General features: G+C 43.6%; 1 protein-coding gene across 1 annotated transcript in view; it reads left to right on the top strand.

Moving 5' to 3' along the window:
• The window catches only part of RPL19 (ribosomal protein L19), a 108,465-nt gene extending 98,130 nt beyond the window's left edge, over positions 1-10,335 (top strand). The window contains exons 2-7 of the mRNA XM_069074300.1: positions 5,663-5,738; positions 6,822-6,928; positions 8,422-8,544; positions 8,987-9,107; positions 9,464-9,574; positions 10,143-10,335. Coding sequence (XP_068930401.1) covers positions 5,663-5,738; positions 6,822-6,928; positions 8,422-8,544; positions 8,987-9,107; positions 9,464-9,574; positions 10,143-10,266 — 662 coding nt within the window. The 3' untranslated portion in view covers positions 10,267-10,335. The remainder of the gene's footprint in view (positions 1-5,662; positions 5,739-6,821; positions 6,929-8,421; positions 8,545-8,986; positions 9,108-9,463; positions 9,575-10,142) is intronic.
• The last annotated feature ends 11,924 nt before the right edge of the window (positions 10,336-22,259 follow it).

Here is a 22,259-nt window from a genome sequence, read left to right as displayed (position 1 = left end):
GGCGCCTCTGTTTTCACTCTTAGTGGCTCTTCCATTACTAGGAGAGGTAGGGCTGGTGGAATAATAAAAACCTCAGCAACAACCCCATCCTACATGATATCATACTTATTTTTGTACATGAAAAGTAATTTGGTGTCTTGGAAGCACCCCTTCCCATCACTTGAAGTCAGAGGCCTGAGTTCTCAATTCCTGGTTTGACATTGACCTCATTTTGTGACCTTTTCTGAATTTCAGTTTACTTATATGCAAAATGGAGATAGTAATATTTGGATTAGTTTTCTGGAAGTGTTGTTTAGTGGACAGAAGGCTTTCAAAGCCTTATATATGCATAGTATAAGCTACTGCTTTATTTTAAATAGTGCCATTTGTACAAAATTGTAAAGTTTGTAAATCAATATATGTAAGTGATCTCTTTTGAATTTCATAACAATCTCGAGATAATTGCTTCAGGCATTATCTCCATTTTACAGATGAAGAGAGTGAGGCTCAGAAAGGTTATATAGATAGATAGGTAGGTAGATAGGTCTAGATTTATATGTGTGTGTGTATATATATATATATATATATATATATATATATATATATATATGGTAATAGTAAGAATCAGAGGCAGGATTTAAATCCAAGGCTCCCTGACTTCTAACTCAAGGTCCATCTACTACATCATAGTGCTTCTTAATCTCTGTTTCTTATTGCCTCTTCTTCCCTCTATTCCTCTATGGAAATGCTATTCAGATACCTCAAAGACTCTGCTCCATGGGAGGGGTTCTGGAAAATCACGTTAAGCTAGAAAGATTTGGAGCCTGGCTTCAGTAAGGGATTGTATGTATATCTGGTGTCCAAGGATTACCAAACTAGGTCCAACCTAGATGTCCAACCTAGCTAAACATGTAGAGATTCATTACCATATCGGTGTCAGTGATGGGTTTTTTGGTTTTTGGTGGGGCTTGGCTTTTTTTTTTTTTTTGGCCAAAGAAACTATTCAAGGTTGTCTACTAACTCATAGAGATATCGAAATCTGTACATACACTATTAGACTGTAGCCTTGTGGAGGGCAGGGACTTTGTCATCTTTTTTTTGCCTTTTTTTTTTTTTGGAGGGCAATTGCCCAAGATCACATGGCTAGGCTAGTTTTGTGGTAAGTGTCTGAGGCCAGATTTGAACTCAGGTTCTCCTGACTCCAGCCAGGGCCAGTGCTCTATTCACTGTGCCACCTAGCCACCCACTGTCATCTTCTAAAGATAAAAGATTTGTTTTCTTTGAATCCCTAGAGCCTGCCATAGTATCTCCTGTAAATGAAAGGGTCTTAATAAAAGTTGACTAATTTAAATAGTAGTTATGTGATAACTGAATAACAGTCACAGAATTTGGGGGGGGGGAATGGGGAGGAAGGACTGATCCCCATTGTAACAAGTCCAACAAGTGGCCATCCAGTCTATACTTGAAGACCTCCAGTGTATGAGAATCCTCCAGCAACTGAGGTAGCCTTCTCATTTAGACAGTGCTCATTATTAGGAAGTTTTTCCTAAAATCAAACCAAAATTTGCCTTTTTGCAAATTCTACCCATTGATCCTGGTTTGGCCCTTTGGGGCCCAACAAAACATATCTAATCAGTTTTCTAGAACAGTACTTGGCACATAGTAAATATGGAATAAATGCTTTTTCATTTATTCTTCCACAAAAGCTTTTTAAGATCTCCAACATGGAGCTTTTCCTCTTCTCTGGGTGGAATATCTCCAATTCATTCAAATGCTAGCTAAATGACATGTACTCAAGGAACTTCACCATCCTAATTGTCTTCCTTTGCACCATCTCCAGTTTGTTAATATTATTCCAAAACTGTGGCACCCAATATGAACACAATATAATCAGGCCAGAGCCGAGTAAGAGGGACTATCTATCTCCTTACTCCTGGAAGCATGTCTCAACATAGCACAAGATCACATCAACTTTTTTGGCTTTCACATCACAATGCTGACTCATACTGAATTTGCAATTAATTAAAGCCCCTAGATCTTTTCCAAATAAACTGCTGGCTAGGTATGCCTTCCCCAACTTCTATCTTTTATTGTGAAATTGATTTTTTGAACCCAAGTGTGAGACTTGACATTTATTCCTAGTGAATTTCATCCTACTAGACTCAGCTCAGTGCTGGAGCTTGTCAAGATCTCTTTGGATCTTTACTCTGTCACTTAGGACGTTATTTCTCTCTCCCAGCTTCATGCCATATGCAAATCTGATGAATGTGCCACTATGACTTTATCTAAGTCATAAAAAAAAAGTTAAACAGCATAGATCCACTAGAGACCACCTGCCAAGTTAACATTTAAGGAGGAGTGGCTTGGAAGATGAAAGCTGTTGTCACAAATGTAAGCTTAGTGGCTTTTTTTTCGTGGTAGCAATAATTATAAACTAATGGGGTGCCCATCAAGTGGGGGATGGCTGAAGACGTTAAGGTTTATGTAGGTGATAAAACACTGTTGTGCTATAAGAAATGATGAAGGGGACAGTTTTGAAGAAACCTGGGAAGATATGTATGAACTGATGAAGAGTGAATTGAGCAGAACCAGGAGAAAAATGTTTACAATTCAGAAATATTGTAAAGATAAACAACTTTGAAAGACTTAGAAATGCTTGATACAATGACCAACCACAATTCCAGAGAATTCCAGATGAAACATGTTACCTACCTCTGGACAAAGAGCATAGATTGACACTTTTTTGGGGTGGGGGAGGGAGAGGGAAGGGGACACAGCCAATGCAGGAATTTTGTTTGACTATTCTTGTTTGTAACAAGGGTTTTGCTTTTTTAAAAAATTTCTTGGATTGGTAGAGGAGGTGGGTAGGGGGAAGAGAATGTGGAGCTGAAAATAAAATTTAATATAAAAAAAGAGACTTTGAATTCTTAGTGAGAAACCATATGATCAATAATTTAGAGCTGAGAGGAATATTGGAAGTCATAAAACCTGTGAAGAAACTGATTGAGAAAGAAAGCTTCTTACTCTAGGTTTAATAGGGAAGATCTGGATTTGGAACCCAGGTTTTCAGACTCTAGCTCTGCTGGGCTTTCCACTGCACTACTACATTGCTGGTTCTTTGCTTATTTTTAGCCCTCTTGCATCTTAAAGGACTTTTAACAATGATTCTCTCAAATCATCTTCATCCTAGCCCCCAAGTGAGGTCAGACAGGGATCATTTCTGCTCATTTAACTTTCGTACTTCAAGAATCAGTGATCTGTTGTTCTTTCATGGTAAGGGTCATCTTCTTTTACCCCTTCAGTTTAGCAACATTTATTAAGTATTTGCTGTGTAGAGGACATGGGGAAGACACCAAATTTGGACAGTTCGGATAAAACACTGGGTCTTTGCCTTCAAGGAGCATGTAGTCTATATCTGCTAGGAGGATGAGACATAAACACAAAAACCCTCATAAACAACAAGAACTGCATTGGAGAGATACAAAACATAGTAAGTCTGAAGAAAATGGTCACTGAAATATATAATTTTACTTAATTTGAAGTAGCATGTAATTCATAAAGAGAACAGTATAGAGTAGTAGCCAGAGGGAGTCTGCCTTAGAGTCCAATGAGAGACAAGGCCTACATCCCTTGTATCAACCCTGAGCTAGGTCAGAGGTGGGGAACCTGTGGCCTTGAGGCCACATGGGGGCCTCTAGGTTCTCAAGTGTGGCCCTTTAAATCCAAACTTAACAGAACAAATTCCCTTAATAAAAGGATTTGTTCTGTAAAACTTGGACTCTGTCAAAAGGCCTCACCCAAGGACCTAGGAAGGCCACATGTGGCTTAGAGGCTGCAGGTTCCCCACCCAGGGGCTGGGTACTTAACTTCTGAGTGGCCAGATAATTCTTTAGGACTATTTATAGATGAGCTGCTTATCTACATCAATGGAGGGAGGTTCCATAACTGGAAATTACCCCAAGTTGATGGAATCACAAGAGGGACTGTATCACTTTTCATTTTCATACCCATAGCCTTCCAAGGGTGCCTTGCACATAATAAATGCTTGTTGAATGAAATCTCTTAAATGTTTCTTTCTTCTGGATCCACTGCTACATGCTGAAGACACAACAATAAAAAAAAAACAATAAAGTCCCTGTTCTCAAGGTGGGATCTAGACTAGAACTGTCATTTCACCAACTTGGGAGAATTCCTAGTATGTAACCTCCCTCTGTTAATATAGATCATCACCTTTTCTTCAGTTTGTAGCCTTAGAGCACTTATAGCTAAGTGACTTTGTTCAAATCACCTTACTAGTATGGGTCAGATGCAGAACTGGCCAACTGTATCCACTAAAGCACATGGTCTCCCTGCCCTTGCTGAATATGGAATCTATTAGGGGATTATTTCAAAGATCTGTAACTTTGTTGGTGTGACCATTCCTTTGACAGACATGAATCACAGTCCTCTCGTTCCATACTGGCCATCAATCAAGGGACTAACACTTTCCTGTACTCTCCTCTCTCCTAGGGAAGAGAATCTATTCAAAATAGCCCATCTGCCAGAGGGTGAGGAGGGAAGGAAAGTAGGGACAGAGCATCTATTAAGTACCCACCGGGCTTCAAGAACTATGCTAACCGATTTGCAAATTCATCACCTGGTCCTCAAACCTGTCTCATCCCTCTATAACCCACCTGGCCCCAGAATTCCATCAACCATTCATTTGCCTTGACTACGAGGCAGAATCAGGCACTGCACATCCCCACTCACTGAAAATCCACATCCCCCTCTGCTGTGAGATAGCACCCTATGGCTCCCTCAACATCTCTGCTTCTGGTTTTAAGTGAGTCAGGCTCAATCTCCCTAGCTCCCTCATGCTTATGCTCCCAACTTTCCTCTGAATCTGACTCTTCCCTACCCTTCCTTCCAGCCCTCTGGAACCCTACTTCTATAGTTAACAAAATGTCCTTCCTATGACCGTTCTTACTCTTTCCAGAAATTAATTTTGAGTTTATCTTTATGTATAGATGTTGTTTCCTACACTAATAGAATGTAACTAGTGTAAGGTTTGTTTATTTCGGTTTTCTATCTCAAGAGCCTAGCAGTGTCTGATACAAAGGTAGGTGCTTAATAAATGCGTTTTCTCCTCACGCCTCCCCTTTCTGTTCTGAAATCCTGGGTCACGGGGAGGAGAGGAGGGTAGCAAATAAGAGGAGTGAGGAGGAAAAGATAAGAGTTTCGTCAAAGAATCTCAGGTGTTTCCAAAATCTTAGTGCACTTTTAATTCGGGACACCCTTTTCCTTCATATCCTTCCACTAAACGCAACAAAACTTCAAAGAGTAGTACACCTAATTCACGCTTCCCCCCTTCCAATTCTCCCCCCCCCCCCCCCCCCCCCCGCAACGCATGCGCAGTTCATCGGACCTCATTTCCTCCTCCTTCGGCTTCCACGCCACTTCCGTGCCCACAGGCCTAGGCCTCTTCCTGCGCAGGCGCACTACGCATCACCTTTGGGCCGTACCACTTTCCTAAGCGGGGAGGGGTAATTTTTCTGTTGTTCTTGGATCAAAACGGGATTCTGCTTCTAGCTTGTCCCCAGTTTCCACCTGGATACCAAAGGAACGTGGGATTTGGGTTGAGGGACTGGCAAGAAAGGGGCGGGACTGATAGGTTAGGGGAGGGGCGTCGAATGGACTATCCCCTACGCTGATAATGGGAGGGGCCGGGCTTGGGACGTTCTCTCTCCTTTCCTTTTCCGCGCTGCTGCTGCAGCCATGAGGTGAGATCTTTCGCTGGCTCTGTCCCTCGTCTTGGACCCCCTTTTCCCCCTTTTGCCCACTTGATCCTCCCTAGCCAAGCTCGAGGCATCGGCGTGGGGCTCTGTATCGAGAGCGGGTAGCCGCGGGTGGAAGCGCTGGGCATGCAGGACCGAGGTCGGGCGGCACCATTAGCGGAGATTAGAGCAGGCCCCAGCCTTAGGCCTCAGCCCAGGCCTCGACCTCCATTGAAAGGGAAAGGGGAAGTCCCAAGGATGGAACGGGATGAACCCAGGCCTGGGGATGGCTTCGTGGTGCCAGCCGTTATTTCTTTCTCTTTGAGCTTCGGGCTCTATCTCTCCAGTATGCGGAATACGGTAGCTGCTTTTTCTGCCCCACGAGGTAGTTTTTAGGGTGTCTATTTACCTCCTTATAACACATTTGGAAACTGAGGGTCAGCTTCTTAAGTCACTTTCTAACCTATGGCAAAGCTGGTATTCGAACTCGGGATCTTTAAGTCAAATCCAGTGTTTTTTTTTTCGTTTTGCCGAGATGTTATTTTGAATGCTAAAATCTGTAGCTGTAGGTCCTGCGGTCACGATCAACTTGGTTCAGTGTAGATCTCAGTTTCCTTCTCTAAAATGGCGACACTGGTGCTCATACTATTTATTAAACTATTTATTAACGGGGAGGTTCTGAAGAAGGTAAATTAGCAAAGCAGTATAAATATTAGGTTTTCTGGGAGGAAAAAAGGCCACAGGCCTTCATTGTGTCTCCTGAATAATTCTGAAGGGCCTGTCAGCCCTCACCCAAATCTTCTGACCAGGCTGGGCTTCCTTGAAATTAAGGGAGATAACAACTTAGTAACTGAGATTCTCCATTCTTATTAAGACAAAAGGAAGGGGGTGAAACAGCTTGCTCACTTCCATAACTTGATGTATTCTTTCTGGGTGCTTCCTATACCACCCTTGCAGTGTGGTTTAAATGGAAAATTTGCTGGGTAAAGACTGTTAAGTGTTGGTTTGTCCTGTGAGAAGGGGGTTTGGCATGAAAAATAGGATTGTCTGTCTGACTTTATGTTCTCTCTTTCACCCACCAATTTTCAGTATGCTCAGGCTTCAGAAGAGGCTTGCCTCTAGTGTCCTTCGATGTGGAAAGAAGAAGGTATGGCTTGACCCCAATGAGACCAATGAAATTGCCAATGCCAATTCCCGTAAGTAAGCTTGTGATTTATGGGCCTGGATGAAGGCTTTTTCTGGGTGGTTGAGTGAGTTCCACATTCTTTAAGTATCTTCAAACTTGGACAGCTTTAGGACTCAATGTCTGTCTTGGAGTTGCTCATTTTAATTTGGGGTTGGGGAAGGGTCGGAAAAAAATTTGAAGACACCTTTAGGTACTCTTTCTCCTCCCACTCTTGTGGGAGTGTGTAAAATGAAACTGCCTCATATGCAGTATCTGATATTCTTGGTTCAGAGAGGAATCTGCATTTTATAGTGAGTATTAAAAAGAAGTTCAATTCAGGGCATTGACTTTATCACCTCCATGAAAATAGTCTTTCAGTTGGTACTCATACCTCAAATTGTCCTTTTCCAATCCATTCTCCATACAGCTGCCACAGTGATGTATATATTTTTAAAGCAATCAGGGTTAAGTAACTTGCTCAAGGTTACACGGCCAGTTATGTCTGGGTGTGGTGCTGAGCCCAGATTTGATCCCCAGGTCATCCCGACACTGGGGCCAGTGCTCTTACTCGCTGTGCTACCTGGCTGCCCCACAGTGATATTTTTAAAGCATGGGCACTCTCCTGCTTAGTACATTTCAGTGGCTCCATATTCCATTTAAAACTTTTTGCAGCCTGGTTCCAACCTACCTTTCTGGGCTAGAGTGTTAATTTACTCTGCTTTTAGAACACAACAGGCATTCCATCTCTCTTTTATACCTTTGCATAAATTATTTTTCCATACCTGGAACACACTTAAACCTCAGACACCATTTTTTGACTTTTACTGGTTTCTCTTCTCCCTCCAAATTGGTTTGTATTTACTTAGTTTCTGTGCATCTCCTCCTAGAGAAGGTAAGTGCCTTGAGGGCAGGGATTTTTTTCCCTTTATACCATTAGTATTTGACACATGTGTTTAGTAAATTCTTGTTGATTCAGTAAGCTGGATAATGGAAAAGACCTTTACTCTGCTGCTGGTATTGAGGAGTTCAGTTGAAAAGACAGTAATGATAGCAATTAAAATTATCAACCTAAAGGAAGAGTCAGGATAATTTGGGCTTTCATTATAAGCTTATCAGAATATAGTACTATATCAGGAGGATGATATAATTGAATTAAACAGCAGATAACACCTAAGATTGGATGTAGCTGTAATGTACTAGTACATAACTTCTTTGGGTCAAGATAATCAGAAAGGCAGGTAGAGTAAGAATAATACAAAATTGGAAGGTAATGCTTCAATATAAAATTGATACCCATATAGTCTTCCTTGATCCTGCTTGCTATTTCACTGAGAACTTTTATCTAATTGAGTCTTTGATGGCAGTATACTCAGAAAACCCCTCCATTATGGTAGTTCCAGTGATTACTTAGCTGTAATCTACATGTATGTATTTGAGAAAGGGTAGATTTGTTAAAAACATTTCTCTATATCCCACATCTCCTTCCCATCTCCCCAATTCTAATTCTACTAACTTTATCCTTAGGCCAGCAGATCCGGAAGCTGATTAAAGATGGGCTTATCATCCGGAAGCCCGTTACTGTGCACTCTCGTGCCAGATGCCGAAAAAATACTCTGGCTCGAAGGAAGGGCAGGCACATGGGTATTGGTAAGTAATAGAATGTGTTAAAGGTGGACCTTGAACCCAGGTCACTCTAACTTAGGGGGTCATAAGTTTATAACTGGAAGACTTAGAGAATATTGAACCCGGTGTTTATTTTATGACATAAGGAGACTGAGGCACAGTTGAATGACTTGCTTAAGATCACACAGCTAATTAGTATCATGAGCAGGATTTGAATCTAGATGAATCTAATGAACAAGGAAATAATCATTTCTCTTTTCCTGGGAGATTGAGGATGATTGAACAGAAGCATTCTTCTTCCTTCTGGACAATTACACACTAGTTTGACTTTAATAGCGACTGGTCTTGTGTCTTGAGTTATAACATTTTTTCTCCTGTATTGGGAGAATATCATTATGGATCCAAGAAAAAATTGTTGAACACTCCAAACAAACCGTCTTACCTAACTCTCCAAATTTTCTCCCAGGTAAGAGAAAGGGTACTGCCAATGCTCGTATGCCTGAGAAGGTGACCTGGATGAGGCGAATGAGGATTCTTCGCCGTCTGCTTCGAAGATATCGTGAATCCAAAAAGATTGACCGCCACATGTAAGCTCACCTACCCCTTAGCAGCTGGTCCCACTTTTGTTCTAAGTAGGTAAAATCAGGTCTGCATCCAGTTTGCCTTGGATTAAGATTCAACACCTGTTGCTATTAGGTATAGTGCAAAGCCTTTGTTTGTACAAGCCATGTTGTTTGTTATCACAGGATGAGTGTGGAGGGAAAGGAAGGAAGCCAAGCTCTTATTCCTGGCAAATTAGGCTAGGACTGATTTCATTTTTGTCTTTGCACCACAGTACCTGGCACAGGGTAGCAGCTTACTTCATAAATGCTTGTGGAAATGAAGGGCAATAAATAGGTGGACAGCTTTGCTAAACCTATCTCTACCTCCTTTTACTTTTCAGGTACCACAGCCTGTACTTGAAGGTGAAGGGAAATGTGTTCAAGAACAAACGAATCCTGATGGAGCACATTCATAAACTAAAGGCAGACAAGGCCCGGAAGAAGCTCTTGGCGTAAGTTTCTTCCAGATTTGGCTTTCTGAGCCCAGCTCGTCTGCTCCCTTGAAGGAGATATTGAAAGGGCTGAAGGTCACTTTTATATAACACCATGGGTTCTTGAGTTTTTTAAATATTTAAATAAGTTGGCTTATAAATCTATATTTATCAAAATCTAAACAGTTAATATAGGAAATGAGTCTTGGGTCTTCTAAAAAAAAATATTCACTCCAGGGTTCCCTTAATGAGCTCCCATAGGACATTTAAAATAGGCCTAAATTTTTTTTTTGTCTTAAGCAGTTTTTTTAAACATCTGTTGGGTTAGTTATGAAACCTCTATACTTAGATACCCTACTCTAAGTAAGGTAGGATTAGTTCTATCAGGATTAAAAGTAGAATTTAAGAGGGAGAGGAAGGGAGGAAGCTCTTTCTCTATTTTCATCTAACTGGAGCCTATGGTTTGGAACCCTCGTGGTCCTAGCAGTGCTACCCTATGCTTGCAGGAAAGGGAAGATCGTAGTAAGTGGGCACGCCCCAGTATCTCAAACTGCCTTCCACTGACCTCATCTTTCTTGTCCTACTTCAGTGACCAGGCTGAAGCTCGAAGGTCTAAGACTAAAGAAGCACGAAAGCGTCGGGAAGAGCGTCTGCAGGCTAAGAAAGAGGAGATCATCAAGACTTTGTCCAAAGAGGAGGAGACTAAAAAATGATCCTCCCCTATCTCCTCTGTACATAGTACCCTTCTATTTGGCATATGCAATAAAAATGGACAACTGTCAGCCCTGGATGGTCCTGTCTCTTACTCTTGGCCAAGAGCTCTTGGCTTTGCTTTTGTGTTAGGCACAACCATACTATTTGGGTTTTATTTCATTATGTTTTCACGTTTGTGACAGCCTATCCCAGCCGTCTTAGTTGAAAAATCAATCCCACTTTAGGTGTGGTAAGAGAAAGACCCTTTTTTTACAGCTGTGTGGCTTTACTTCTGGAAGAGAGGCCCTCTGGGATTCAAATCAACATTTATTAACACACTGCTTGGCATATAGTAAGTACTTAATAAATTTTTTCCATTCATTAAGCATTTGCTATGTGTTAAGCATAATGTGGGCTTAAAAAACAAATTGATCCCTATCTTTGTGGGCTTTATAATCTAAGGAGGACACACAGATACATGTCAGATAATACAGATAGAATATGATAGGGCAAAGGAGACAATACTTAATGCAGATAATCCTCCCAAAGACAGTTACCAGGCTCTATAACAGTGGTCTCTTAATAGAACCTAGTTTAGTCCTCTTAAGGGAATGGGATACCTCAGGAAAAGTGTTCCAGCTACATATTTGGCTAATTCCCATTTCCCTTAAAGGGCATCGAAAGGGCCTTAGGCCTCAAGCCAACCGACAAGAATTTAATAAGATCCTATTCTTTGCTAGGGGCTACAAGTAAAAAAAATCAAATTCTACAAGAAACTTGCATGGTAATGGAGATAATGCTAAGATAAAAGTGAATGAGTATAATATATACAAGGTAGTTTGGACATGAGAACAGCTGTGGGAGATCAGGAAAAGATGATTCCTAACATCTTAAAAGAGACTGGAGTGCAAATAGGGTATATGGGATGGTTGGTGCAGAGTGTTTTGTGGGCCAATTTTTCTTGATTAAAAAGTGCAAGATGAGTAATCAGGCTGGAAAGTTGAGGCCAACATGTGGGGGGATGGGTGGCTTTAAAAGTTGCAGAGGAATTTTGTTTTGACAAAGGCAACTGGAAGCCACTGGAGTTGAGAGGAATTACCTCTCCAGTTTCTGCACTAAAGGGAAATTATATTGATAGCATTTGTTAAAGATGGAAGAGTGGTGGAAGGGAAGACAATTTAGGAAGCTGTTACAATCTAGGTAAGGGATGATGAGGATTTGAACTATGGTATTTTAAGTGGAAAGAGTTGAACTTGGGATGTTATGTGGGGTAAAAACCCCAAGACCTGGCAACTGGCTAGATAAATACGGTGAGGAGCTTTAAGATGATGCCAAGGCCTCAAATCTGGGGTGACTAGAATTGATAAATTTAACAAAAGTTTTGAGAAGGGAAGGAGTTCAGTTTTGGACATGTTGAATTTGAGGTGTCTAATAGACATTGATATAAGACTAAAGCAGTCAACAGGGATCTAGTTACATAGATCTTATGAGTTACTTTCACAAAGATGATAGTTAAAAGCAATGAGAAGTATTGAGGTTACCAAGAGGTGTAGCGGGAAGAGAAAAGGCCTAGGACAGAAACTTGGGAACACCTACAGTTGGGTGAATGCTAGGGATGGTGAATCAGCAAAGATTAGGAGAGGACAGGTAAGAAAAAAAAGAACCAAGAGTAATAAGTCATGAAAACAGAAAGGAGTGTCCAAGAGAGGTCCTCAGGGTTAAGTGTCAAAAATAGCAGAAAAGGCAAGAAGGGTAATGACAAGAAAAGAATCACATTTGATGAGAACTTTGGAGAGAGCAGTTAACTTCAGTGATGAAGTGAGAAGCCAGATGACAAAGGCGAGGAAGAGGGGGTAATGAATGTTGACAGTTTTTTAAAGGAGTTTTTCTCTGGAAGGAGAGATTTAGGACATTAAAGGGGACAGGGTCTAATAAAGGTTTTAAGGATTAGGAAGACGGCTTAATGAAGACAGTAGGGAAGGAACCAATAGATAGGAGTGACTGAGAATCAAACTTCTGGAGATGGAAAGGAATGGCATTAAGTGTACATGGAAAGAGGTTGGCCATGACAATGTGTCTGTTGGAGATTGAAGAAAAGGAGAAAGTGGGAGATTTCAAAGATTTTAAGATGAGAATGGGAGAAAGCTTCAGTTTTTTTAAAGTTAAGGTCCTAAACTGAGAAGGGAGATGGGGAAGTTTGTGAGAAGCTTCAGGAAAGGTTTCGAATAGATTCTGTGGTGGGAAGGATGAAAGGACTACCTTGCTGCATTGAAGGCCCATTTCAGATTGAATAACATGAAATTAATACTAATAATAACAAATAAAAAGCTTCCTCCAGCTGTGTTCAACGAGTACGAGCAGAGAGTTGGTTGCGAGTACTCCAGGGCTAAGGTTTTGGCAAGGGATATGACTGCAGAGGACAGGGTAGATTTGAAATGGTTAATTAACTGTTGGGTTGAGATTGGAAAGGAAGGAAAGATAAAAGTTAAGGGTTGAGAAAATTGAGTGGGGTGGAATGGAGGACTTGAGAGCAAAGGGAGGTTTAGTAGGGTTGAGGTATAGGCAGTAAAGTAGTGGGCTTGGAATCAGGGAAAAGACATCCTCGTGAGTTCAGGTCTGGCCTCGGACACTAGCTGTGTGACCCTGAGCAAGCCACTTCACCCTGTTTGCCTCAGTTTCCTCATCTGTCAAATGAGCTGGAGAAGGAAATGGCAAATCACTCCACTATCTTTGCCAAGAAAATCCCAAATGGGCTCATGAAGAGTCAGCATAACTGAAACAGCAACAAAAATAGGGAGAAGTGGAATGCAAGGAGGTTATGGTCAGATAGTGAAATGTCAAGAATTTCTAATTGGGGAAATGGAATACTTGTGGGTAATGGTGACATAGTGTGTGACTGAGATGGAGTGAAGGACTTAAGTCACGGGGTTTTTAAGAAGGCTGAGGAATTGGGAGCTCAGTGGGGTAGAGGGCAGGAGATTGGCGTGGGGAGTGAAATCCTTGAGAAAGGTGGGAGGAGGGCCCAAGAGGAATGGGATAGAGGGGATCAATGTATTATAGTTACCATGATTTAGACTGGGTGAAAAATTTGAATGATTGATAGGTGATTGGAAAGAGAGTTCAGATCCTGCTTCTATTGCTTACTACCGTGTTTCCCCGATAATAAGACACTGTCTTATTATTTTTTTGGACAGAAAAACACCAGAGGGCTTATTTTCAGGGGAGGGCTTATTTTAATGAACATTGACAGCAATTTTAATAAACAGGTAAATGTGAACAAAAAAAATGTACCTTTATTCAATAATGAATTCAATAAAGAACAGGATGACGTGCTCACTGCTGCAGCTCTGATTGGATGCAGCTCGGAGCGCGGCGTGCGTTTCATGGGGGGGGGAACGGTGCATACAGAGGGTACCATAATGTAGCGTGTAGTGCAGGGGATCACCTTCACTACAGTAGCAATCTCAATAGGGCTTATTTTCGGGGGAGGGCTTATTTTAGAGGAATCTTACACAGTAAGGGGAGGGCTTATTTTCGGGATAGGTCTTATTATCGGGGAAACACGGTACCTGTGTGATCTCATCTGGAAAATGAGAGCATCAGCCTAGGTAGCTTTTCAGGTCCTTTCCTGCTATGATCTCTATTCTCTCACCTCCCACCCATATCTGTCTTAATCAGAGACAAGATAGAATGAAGTTCATTTTTGGAAGGCAGCTCAGGGCTATGGTAGAGTATTGTTAGGAAGGCTTGAATTTGAATTTTGCCTCTGTTGCTAGCTGTGTGACCCTAAGGAAAATCAAGTAACTTATTTGACCTCAGTTCCCTTACCTATGGAGCAGCTAGGTGGCACAGTGGATAGAGCACCGACCTCCAGTCTGGAAGATTCACCTTCCTGAGTTCAAATCTGGCCTCAGACACTAGCTGTGTGATCATTTGTCTCAGTTTCCTCATCAGGAAGGAAATGGCAAACCCCAAATGGGGTCAAGAAGAGTTGGGCACCGCTGAAGACAACTGACCAACAATTCCTCATCTGTAAATGAGGGAGTTAGACTTGACCTCTAAGGTACTTTCTAGTTATAAGCCTGTGATCCTTTGAGGAAGCAGACCCACATCTAAGGAAGTGGTTAGTGCCAGATCTCAGTGACCATCCCTCATATTCCCTTCTATTTCCAACCCCTTCCTATGGGAACTGGTGGATAACTAATGAAACATTTCCCAAGCTAGACACCCCCTGCCTCTTTCATTAAGGAAGGGAGAAGGAAGTAAGGGGAGGAGGAAGGTTGAAGGCTGAGTGGTGATCAGGACCAATTAAAAGTAATGGGTTTACAGCAGCTTTGAGAAGGATGAGGAGAGGGGCTAGTTTTGCAGTCAGGACCTTGTCACATTGCTCTCCCAACCCTAGGTCTCTACTGGGTTCCTCAACTTTTCTGGAGGAGATGGAGCCTTTGGTCCAAGTAAAAGCAGGCATTGGTGGTGCCTTCCCACTTTGGAGAGTGACATATATTCAACCAATTTTTCTTCCCCATACCTTCCCCTACCCCACTTTGAATAGGCTGTCATATGCCAAGGGCATCAGTGGGAAGAACTATGTTACCTATGACATGGGCAAAATGGAGGTGTAGGAGAGCATTGTAACAAAAATGGTGGAGGAAAGAAGCCTGTATCCCTTAATGTTTAGGGTCAGGAGATACGGCAGAAAAAAATCCCAATTCTTTGGGAGTAGCTAAAAAGACCCCTGAGCCTTGAGTCCTATCCTAAACAACCTCAATAGTCAGTATGTACCCACCCTATTCTTTTCCCCAAGATATCCCCAAATCTGTGCTCTAGCACCAGCCTATTCTATGCCTTCTCATTCTCCCTACTCTGGAGAGCTCAGTCCTTCAGGATTCTCATTGGAAAAGGCTCTCATAACCTCATAGTAATAATAGCTGTCTTTTATGTAACACTTACATGTATTATCTCATTTGATCCTTACAACACTATATAGTAGGTATTATTATTATCCCCATTTTACCAATGAAGCTCTGGGAGTTTCGTTGTCTTGCTCAGGATCATAAAGCTAGTAATTGTCTGAGGGAGGATTTAAACTGACACTGTCCTAACTCTTAAGTCTAGGGCTGCATCCACTTGACCAGAAGGTGTCAAACACTCTAATGAGACTGCCAACACTCCTGAGTGTGGTCTGACACCAATTAAAATATAATCAGGAAAATTTTAACAAAATAAATAAAAATACAGTAAAGCACAGATAACATTAATATGTGGTTTTCTAAGTCCATAAATGCCTTCAGGGATTCTTATGTATATTTCTATTTGAGTTTGACCCCACTATACTATATTTCAGTGGCCCAGGAGAGCAGTGTTAGGAGATAAGGAATGGGGTTGAGACCTGGGTAGGAAGAGATTGGAGGGAAGGAAAAAATAAGATGCTGTCCATTCCCCTTCCTTAGAAGAGCATAAATATAGATGTCTTCTTGCCTCTCCTTATTGTTATGACTAGGGGTGCAAGGGCCAGAATATGAAAAGAATTCTAACATTTTTTCCCCACCCCAGTGTGGGGACTGTGAACAGGAAGGCCTTAAGAAGAGAAGTCTGAATACACTGGAGTCGGCACAGTCCTGACATTTGGCCCATTCTGAGTGCTTAAAGGAGGCATGGGGGAGAATAGCATTGGCTTTGGGATCCTGTCTACCCATGATCTCCTGACTCCTCTCCCTAGCTACCATTTCTGTGTATGTGTGAGAGAGAGAAAGGGAAAGAGAGAGAAACTTATCTCCATTACTCCATAGGAGAGGTTTAACCTTTTATCTCTCTGCTTTGTTGTCTTGACATTTCCTGATGCCTCACGTGCCAGGCTGTTCCCTGATCTTTGCCACCAATGCCAATCAAAGAGTACTTCAAAAAAGACAATCCTGGTAAGGTATGTGGCTGGCACATGAACATCTCTATTCCTTAAGTCTTCCCTTTGAGTCTCTCTTCCCTGCCCCAGGATACCCATGCCTTTAGCCTGGATATCTTAACTCTCTTTTTTTTCTGGACAGGACAGAGAAATCTTTGCAACAGCATACAGGGGTATGGTCTGAGCTCCTAGGACTGGGTGGGCCAATCCTTAGATATTGGACTGAGCAGAAGTTTCTTCTTGACATTTTCCTTCTTTATTTATATCACTTTCCCTACTCTCTTGTTTAAAAAAAAAAAAGTGGGAAAGGGGGCTGGGGATAGAAAAAGACTGGTCTCTGCCATACCCAGGGTTTGTCTTTGCAGAGGCAGGGCTGGATTAGTGATATCATCAGCTATCTATTTCTTTCCCTTTCTCCCACTTCCTAAAAAAACAAAAGCAAATTAAAATATCTGTATTGTGGTACCAAAGCTCACTCATGTATTCCATAAGTGGAATGTCTTTTTCTGTCTTTTGTATCAATTCTTTATATTAATTTCTTTTCTCTCACCACCAGACTAGACCTCTTTCCCTTAAAGGCAGCTAGTGGGCCTGGAGTCCAGAATAACTCAGTTCAAGTCTGGTCTCAGACACTCACTAACTGTGTGACCTTGGGCAAGTCATCTCTGTCTGCCTCAGTTTCCTCATCTATAAAAATGAGGATAATAATAGCACCTACCTCCGAGGGTTGTTGTGAGGCTCAGTATTTGTAAAAAGCAGTTTGCACAGTGCCTGGTAGCTACTCACTAAATACCTATTCCCTTCTCTTCCCATAAGCTATGGAGTGAGCCTCTAGAAAAATGAAGTAATTTCCTGAGTTGGTGATGGGGTCTGAGGATAGCAGGGAGGAAACTGTGTGGTAGCTCAGGCCAAATGGGCATCAGGTTCTAGAAGCATGTGGGGGAGAGGGAAGAGATGCAGAGATAATCTGTAGAAACACCCACCACCACCACAGGCACGAAGGACACCAGGGCTCACTGTCTCAATGCCCCTTCTCTCATTCTGGGCAAGGAGGTGCAGAAATGGGGTTTCCCCTGGTGCCAGGAGATGGCAGTGCTCCCTCACTGGCCTATGCTAGTGACCACTTCTGCCCTTCTCTTCCTCCTGATAACTAGCTCACATTTATATGGCCGTATACGGTTTACAAAACACTAAACATGTTTTCTCATCCTGTTCTCCAGACACCTCTGTAAGTTATAGGTGCTGTTATTCTCCCTATTTTACAGGTGAAGAAACTGAGTCTAGGAGTGATTAAGTATCAGTTAATAAGGGTCTGAGGCAGGATTCCAACTTAGGTTTGCCTGACTCTGAAGTCTAGGATTCTATTCAGTATATCATCTAGCTGCCCTCCTAATCCAGTACCAGGTCCTTTCACTTCTGTTCTACTTTCTATTAATTTTTATTTTTTTAGGCAATCCGGGTTAAGTGACTTGTCCAAGGTGACATAGCTAGTAAATGTTTGAGGCTTAATTTTAATTCAGGTCCTTCTGACTCCAGGACCAGTGTTCTGTGCACTCTGGAGCCATCCAGCTACCCTTCTATTTTCTGTTCTTTACCAACCCTGCTGTCATTAGGAATTTGGAGGATTTAGAAGTAGGAAGGCGACCTTAGAGGTCATCTAATACAACACATTCTTTTACAGATGAGGAAACTGAGTAACAGAAATTAAATGACTTCCCAAGGTCACTCTGGTGACAAATAGCATAGCCAGAATTGAGTCTAACATCCAGGTACGCTGGCTCCAAATTCAATGCTCTTTCTACTGTGCCATTAAATTTCCTCTTATGTCTCTCTTCACCCACTCACCTCTGCCTTAATCCCACCTTGCAGTGGGTTATGTTAAGGAGTATTCAGCGCCCATGACATTTAGTCTTCAGAGTCTCACCTTATATAGCTGCTATCGACATCTGCAGGGCCTGACCTCAGGGAAGGCCCTGCCCCCAGGGTGCAAGCAACATCTCCCTCCTACCAGTTCCCTAACCAAACCAGGAGTCTCATCTCCTTCCCAGCCAGGGGGCTCCTCATTTGAACCAGAAGGCAGAGGCTTTACTTTTGTTGTTCTTTAGTCATTTTCAGTCGTGTCTGACCCTCTCACGATCCCATTTGGGGTTTTCTTGGCAGAGATACTGGAGCGATTTGCTATTTCCTTCTCCAGATCATTTTACAGATGAGGAAACTGAGGCAAACAGGGTTAAGTGACTTGCCTGGAGTAACACAAGTAAGAGTCTGAGGTTGGATTTGAACTCAGGTCTTTGTGACTCCAGTCCTCTTTCCACTGTGACACCTAACTTCCCCAGCTTAGTTGAAGAGTCTTTTACCAGCTCTACCCCAAAGGGGCAGGTCACTTGATCCTGGGCAGGTCATTTAACCTCTGTCTGCCTCAGTTTCTTCAGCTGTAAAATGGAAATAATAATAGCACTTACCTTCTAGGATTGTTGTGAAGATCAAATAAGATAATACTTGTAAAGAGCTTAGCACAACTCCTGGCATATAGTAAGCATTTAATAAAAGCCTCTTTCCCTTCCCAGGCCTGAGAGAATCATTCCACAAGTCACAGTTTCTGCTCATGCCTCCAAGTCCACTCCACCCTATGCCCCAATGCCAAAGCAACAGAGCGATCAGTACCCTGAGAAATGGGGCATTAAGTAATAGGATCTGACCTTTGTGCAGTCACCCCCAAGTCAACCCCACTCCTGGGACAAGGTGGGGGGACAGCTGGTTACGGAGATGGGAGAAGAGAGCCCAAGGGGGGCAAATTGAGAGGTAAAATGAGGAGAGAGAAGGCAGTTAGACGAGTGAATGGGGTGGCCCTGAAGGCCCCTGAAGTCTCAGGGTTCCACCTCATTTTGTCCCTCTCTGAATCCTGCCTACCCGCTTCTCTGTCTCTGTATATTCTGATTCTCTCTCATCATGTCTCTCCCTCTTCCTCCTCTTTGTCTCTTCCCTTCTGGCCTCTCACATATATCTCTGCCTCTGTCTCTTTTTTTCCCTGCTCCTCATTATTCTCTACTTCTCTCTCTTTACCCCCACATCTCTGCCTCTCCTTAAAGGATTTCATATCCACTTCTGTCTCTCTTCCTTCTCAAGCCCCCTTCTTTGCCTCTCCCCTCCCTGGCCCATATCTCTCACTGTCAAGTGCTTTATCTTTCTCCCTTCCCTGCCCCCAATATGTGTCTCTCTCCATGCTTCTGTTTCTCCTCTCCCTCCTCCCCTTGCTCTGCTTTCTGGGATCTGTGGCAGCAAGCACCCCAAGCGCGTCCTCAGGGTTTGCTGCCCATACAGGTTCTTGGATCTGCTTTGTTAAAGGAAAGCAACTCAAAATGGGTTAACAAGCTTACTTTAATCAGTCAGACATATATCGTTTACCTTGTTCAGGGGAAAAAGGTCAGCACCCCGAACTTCAAAGCATACAGGCAGAATTATCAAGACAGAAACAGATCAAGTAGACAGATTTCCAAACTGTCCAACCATTACATCCATACCCAGTCAACATCTGGGTTTCCACATCTGGGTTTTTCAAAGCCGGGGGACTCTCAACAACGGCTTCCCAGAATTCAGATCAAATCACAGAACACTTTTCAAAGTGAGTCCCAAAACAAAGCTACACATCAGGGCTTATATAGCCTTCTCCTGGCTCAGAGAATGTAACAACCTTATTGACTCACTGGCCAATCAAGAAGTATCTACTGAAAAACAAGCCTCCCACCCCAGGCTTCAGGTGCACTTTAGCCTAGGGGCAGGGAAGATCTTCCAAATTTACATTGGCATTACAGGATCTCACCTTTTTCCTCCCATAGGTCCCTCTTCTTGTGGTCCTGTATCTGCCTGTGTTCCCTCTATCCAGCTGCAGGTTTTATGGTGAGAATACCCCAGGCCTTTCCAGGGGATGGAGGAGGGTATTGTGCTACATGGCCCAAATCAGAGCCTGGATGAGGGGGTGTCTGTCATTGTTGGTCTGTTCCCCTTTGTGTATCTTTCAATCTACTTGTGTGTGCCTGTGTCTTGTTTACAGCCCTTTCCCTGTTGGATTAAACAGGGAAGAGAGAACCATGAGAAGCTGATATGCTAGACTGGTCTCTGGCTCCCATGCCACTGGGCAGGGTGCTTATCCCCTTCTCCATGCCAATGGGACCTGCGCAAGAGTGGCACAACGGTGCTGGGAGGGGAAGGTTAGATGGGTTGACATGGGGCCAGTGATTGTCTTCCCCCTCCCCCTTGGCATCCTCCCCTCCACACCTCCCACCAGCTGAGAAAGCAAAGTCAGCAGATTGGCCTCTTGGAAAAACTGCTGTGTTTAGTGGGGTGGAAGCTGGGGGAGGGAGGGGGAGCATGGACACAGAGAGAGGTGCCCAGTCCAGCTGGCCCTTCTCCCTGCCCCCACCTTTTAGTGGGGGTGATGGGTGGTGAGCGCCCATAAAGCTAAGCTGGAGCAATGCCATGTAGTGAAAGGGCTAGAGAACCTGAAGTCCCAGGAGGCCCTCAAACCACTATCATGACTGCCTGTCTGTCTGCCTGTCTGTCCAGTTCTACCTCTGCATCTGTCTATGTGTCTGTCCTATGTGCCTGTGCCTTGCCTGTGCCAATCTATCTCTGAGTCTGTCTCTCTGTCTCTCTGTGTTGATCTGTCTCCAAGTCTGTCGATCTTTCTTTGTGTCTCCATCTGTCTGTCTTTGTCTTTGTGGGCCTGTCAGTCTGCTTGTCTACATGTCTGTCTTTTGACCGTTTACCTACAGATTGATCTGTTTATTTTGGCATGTATGTTTGCCTGCCTGTCTGTCTGTCTATCTTTGGGCAACTTCACTGCTTAAAGTCCTGTCTGGGTTAAAGAACTCCCTTTATCTGGGTAGAGTACTATAGTAAGAGGATAGTGTGGGCTTAGGTCAAGCCCCCAGCCCCAGAGGCACCAGCAAGAGCCTTCCTTCCCTGAAACCCCTTCCCTCACACACACACACACACACACACACACACACACACACACACACAGACACACACACACACAGACACACACACACACACACACTCACGAAAAGCCCTTCAGGGATTAAGCCCTGGTGTACAGATTGGGGTAAATCCAGCCCTGTTCCCAACCACGTGGTGGGAGCCCTGCCTGGTCTCCAGAACCCAGGGTCAGACTGGCACCATTGGTAAAGAGTATATCTGAGATAGGGAAGGTGGAGAGAGCAGCAGAGTTGTGTTTTTTTGGCCAGGACCCCTTGCTAACTCTAACCTTGAAAGCTTGGGCATTGGCATCGTTCCTCTCACCCCCCCCCCCCAATCCGGGCAGCTTGCCCTTCCCCCTCCCCACAACTCCAGCCTATAAATAGCTCCCTGCACTCGCCTTAGTGATGACGTGGCTCAGGAAGGCGGAGGGGAGTCAACTTTTCGGAGCCAGTGGGCGGGCTGGGGCTGGGGGAGGGGAGCACCCCTTCCCCCTGCTGTGCCATGGCCTGATGACGGGAATGATTGAGTCATCTCTTGGGGCGCAGCTGCCCCACGTCACTGTCAGCTTCTCCAGGCTCTTCTTCTTCAGGGTAGGGTTTGAGGGGCAGGATTGGCCCAGAGCCAAGGCTGTGAGAGAGGGAACAAGAGAGACCTGGAGAGCAAGAGCCAGCTCTGAGCTGGGCACTAGGAGACATGCGCCTCGCCCTTTTAAGGGGCCATTGGGACTTCATCAGCACAGTGGAGTTCAGTTAACGCAGGCAGGCTTCGGACATTGCCTGGGACATTTTGTACTTTGTCCTACCTGATGAACTCATAGCTGCCCTCCATAATTGGGTTTAATACTGAAGCATTCAGACTGGCCAGTGTGACAGAAGATTCCCATTTGCCTAGATTCCCCCAAACCCACTCTCCACCCTTTGGTCCCCCAACGCTACACAGCCTGCCTGCCCTGGCTGCTGGAAGTTTTAAGAAACCTAGGTCCAGATGTCATCCCCCCCCCCCCGACTTCTTCATACCCTTCTTTTTCCAGGAGAAATTGACACTCTTTGAGGTTGGGGTCCTTCTTGACTGGATTAGGGAGGCAGCCAAGGGAAGGTCACAAGCCATGTCCCCTGGATATGAGATGGTGGGCAC

This window comes from Petaurus breviceps, unplaced genomic scaffold, assembly GCF_028583685.1.
Source record: "Petaurus breviceps papuanus isolate PSGF00001 unplaced genomic scaffold, PetGlider_PUasm1.0 90887, whole genome shotgun sequence".
NCBI classification, from domain to species: domain Eukaryota; kingdom Metazoa; phylum Chordata; class Mammalia; order Diprotodontia; family Petauridae; genus Petaurus; species Petaurus breviceps.
This window is presented reverse-complemented; position numbering and strand designations above follow the sequence as displayed.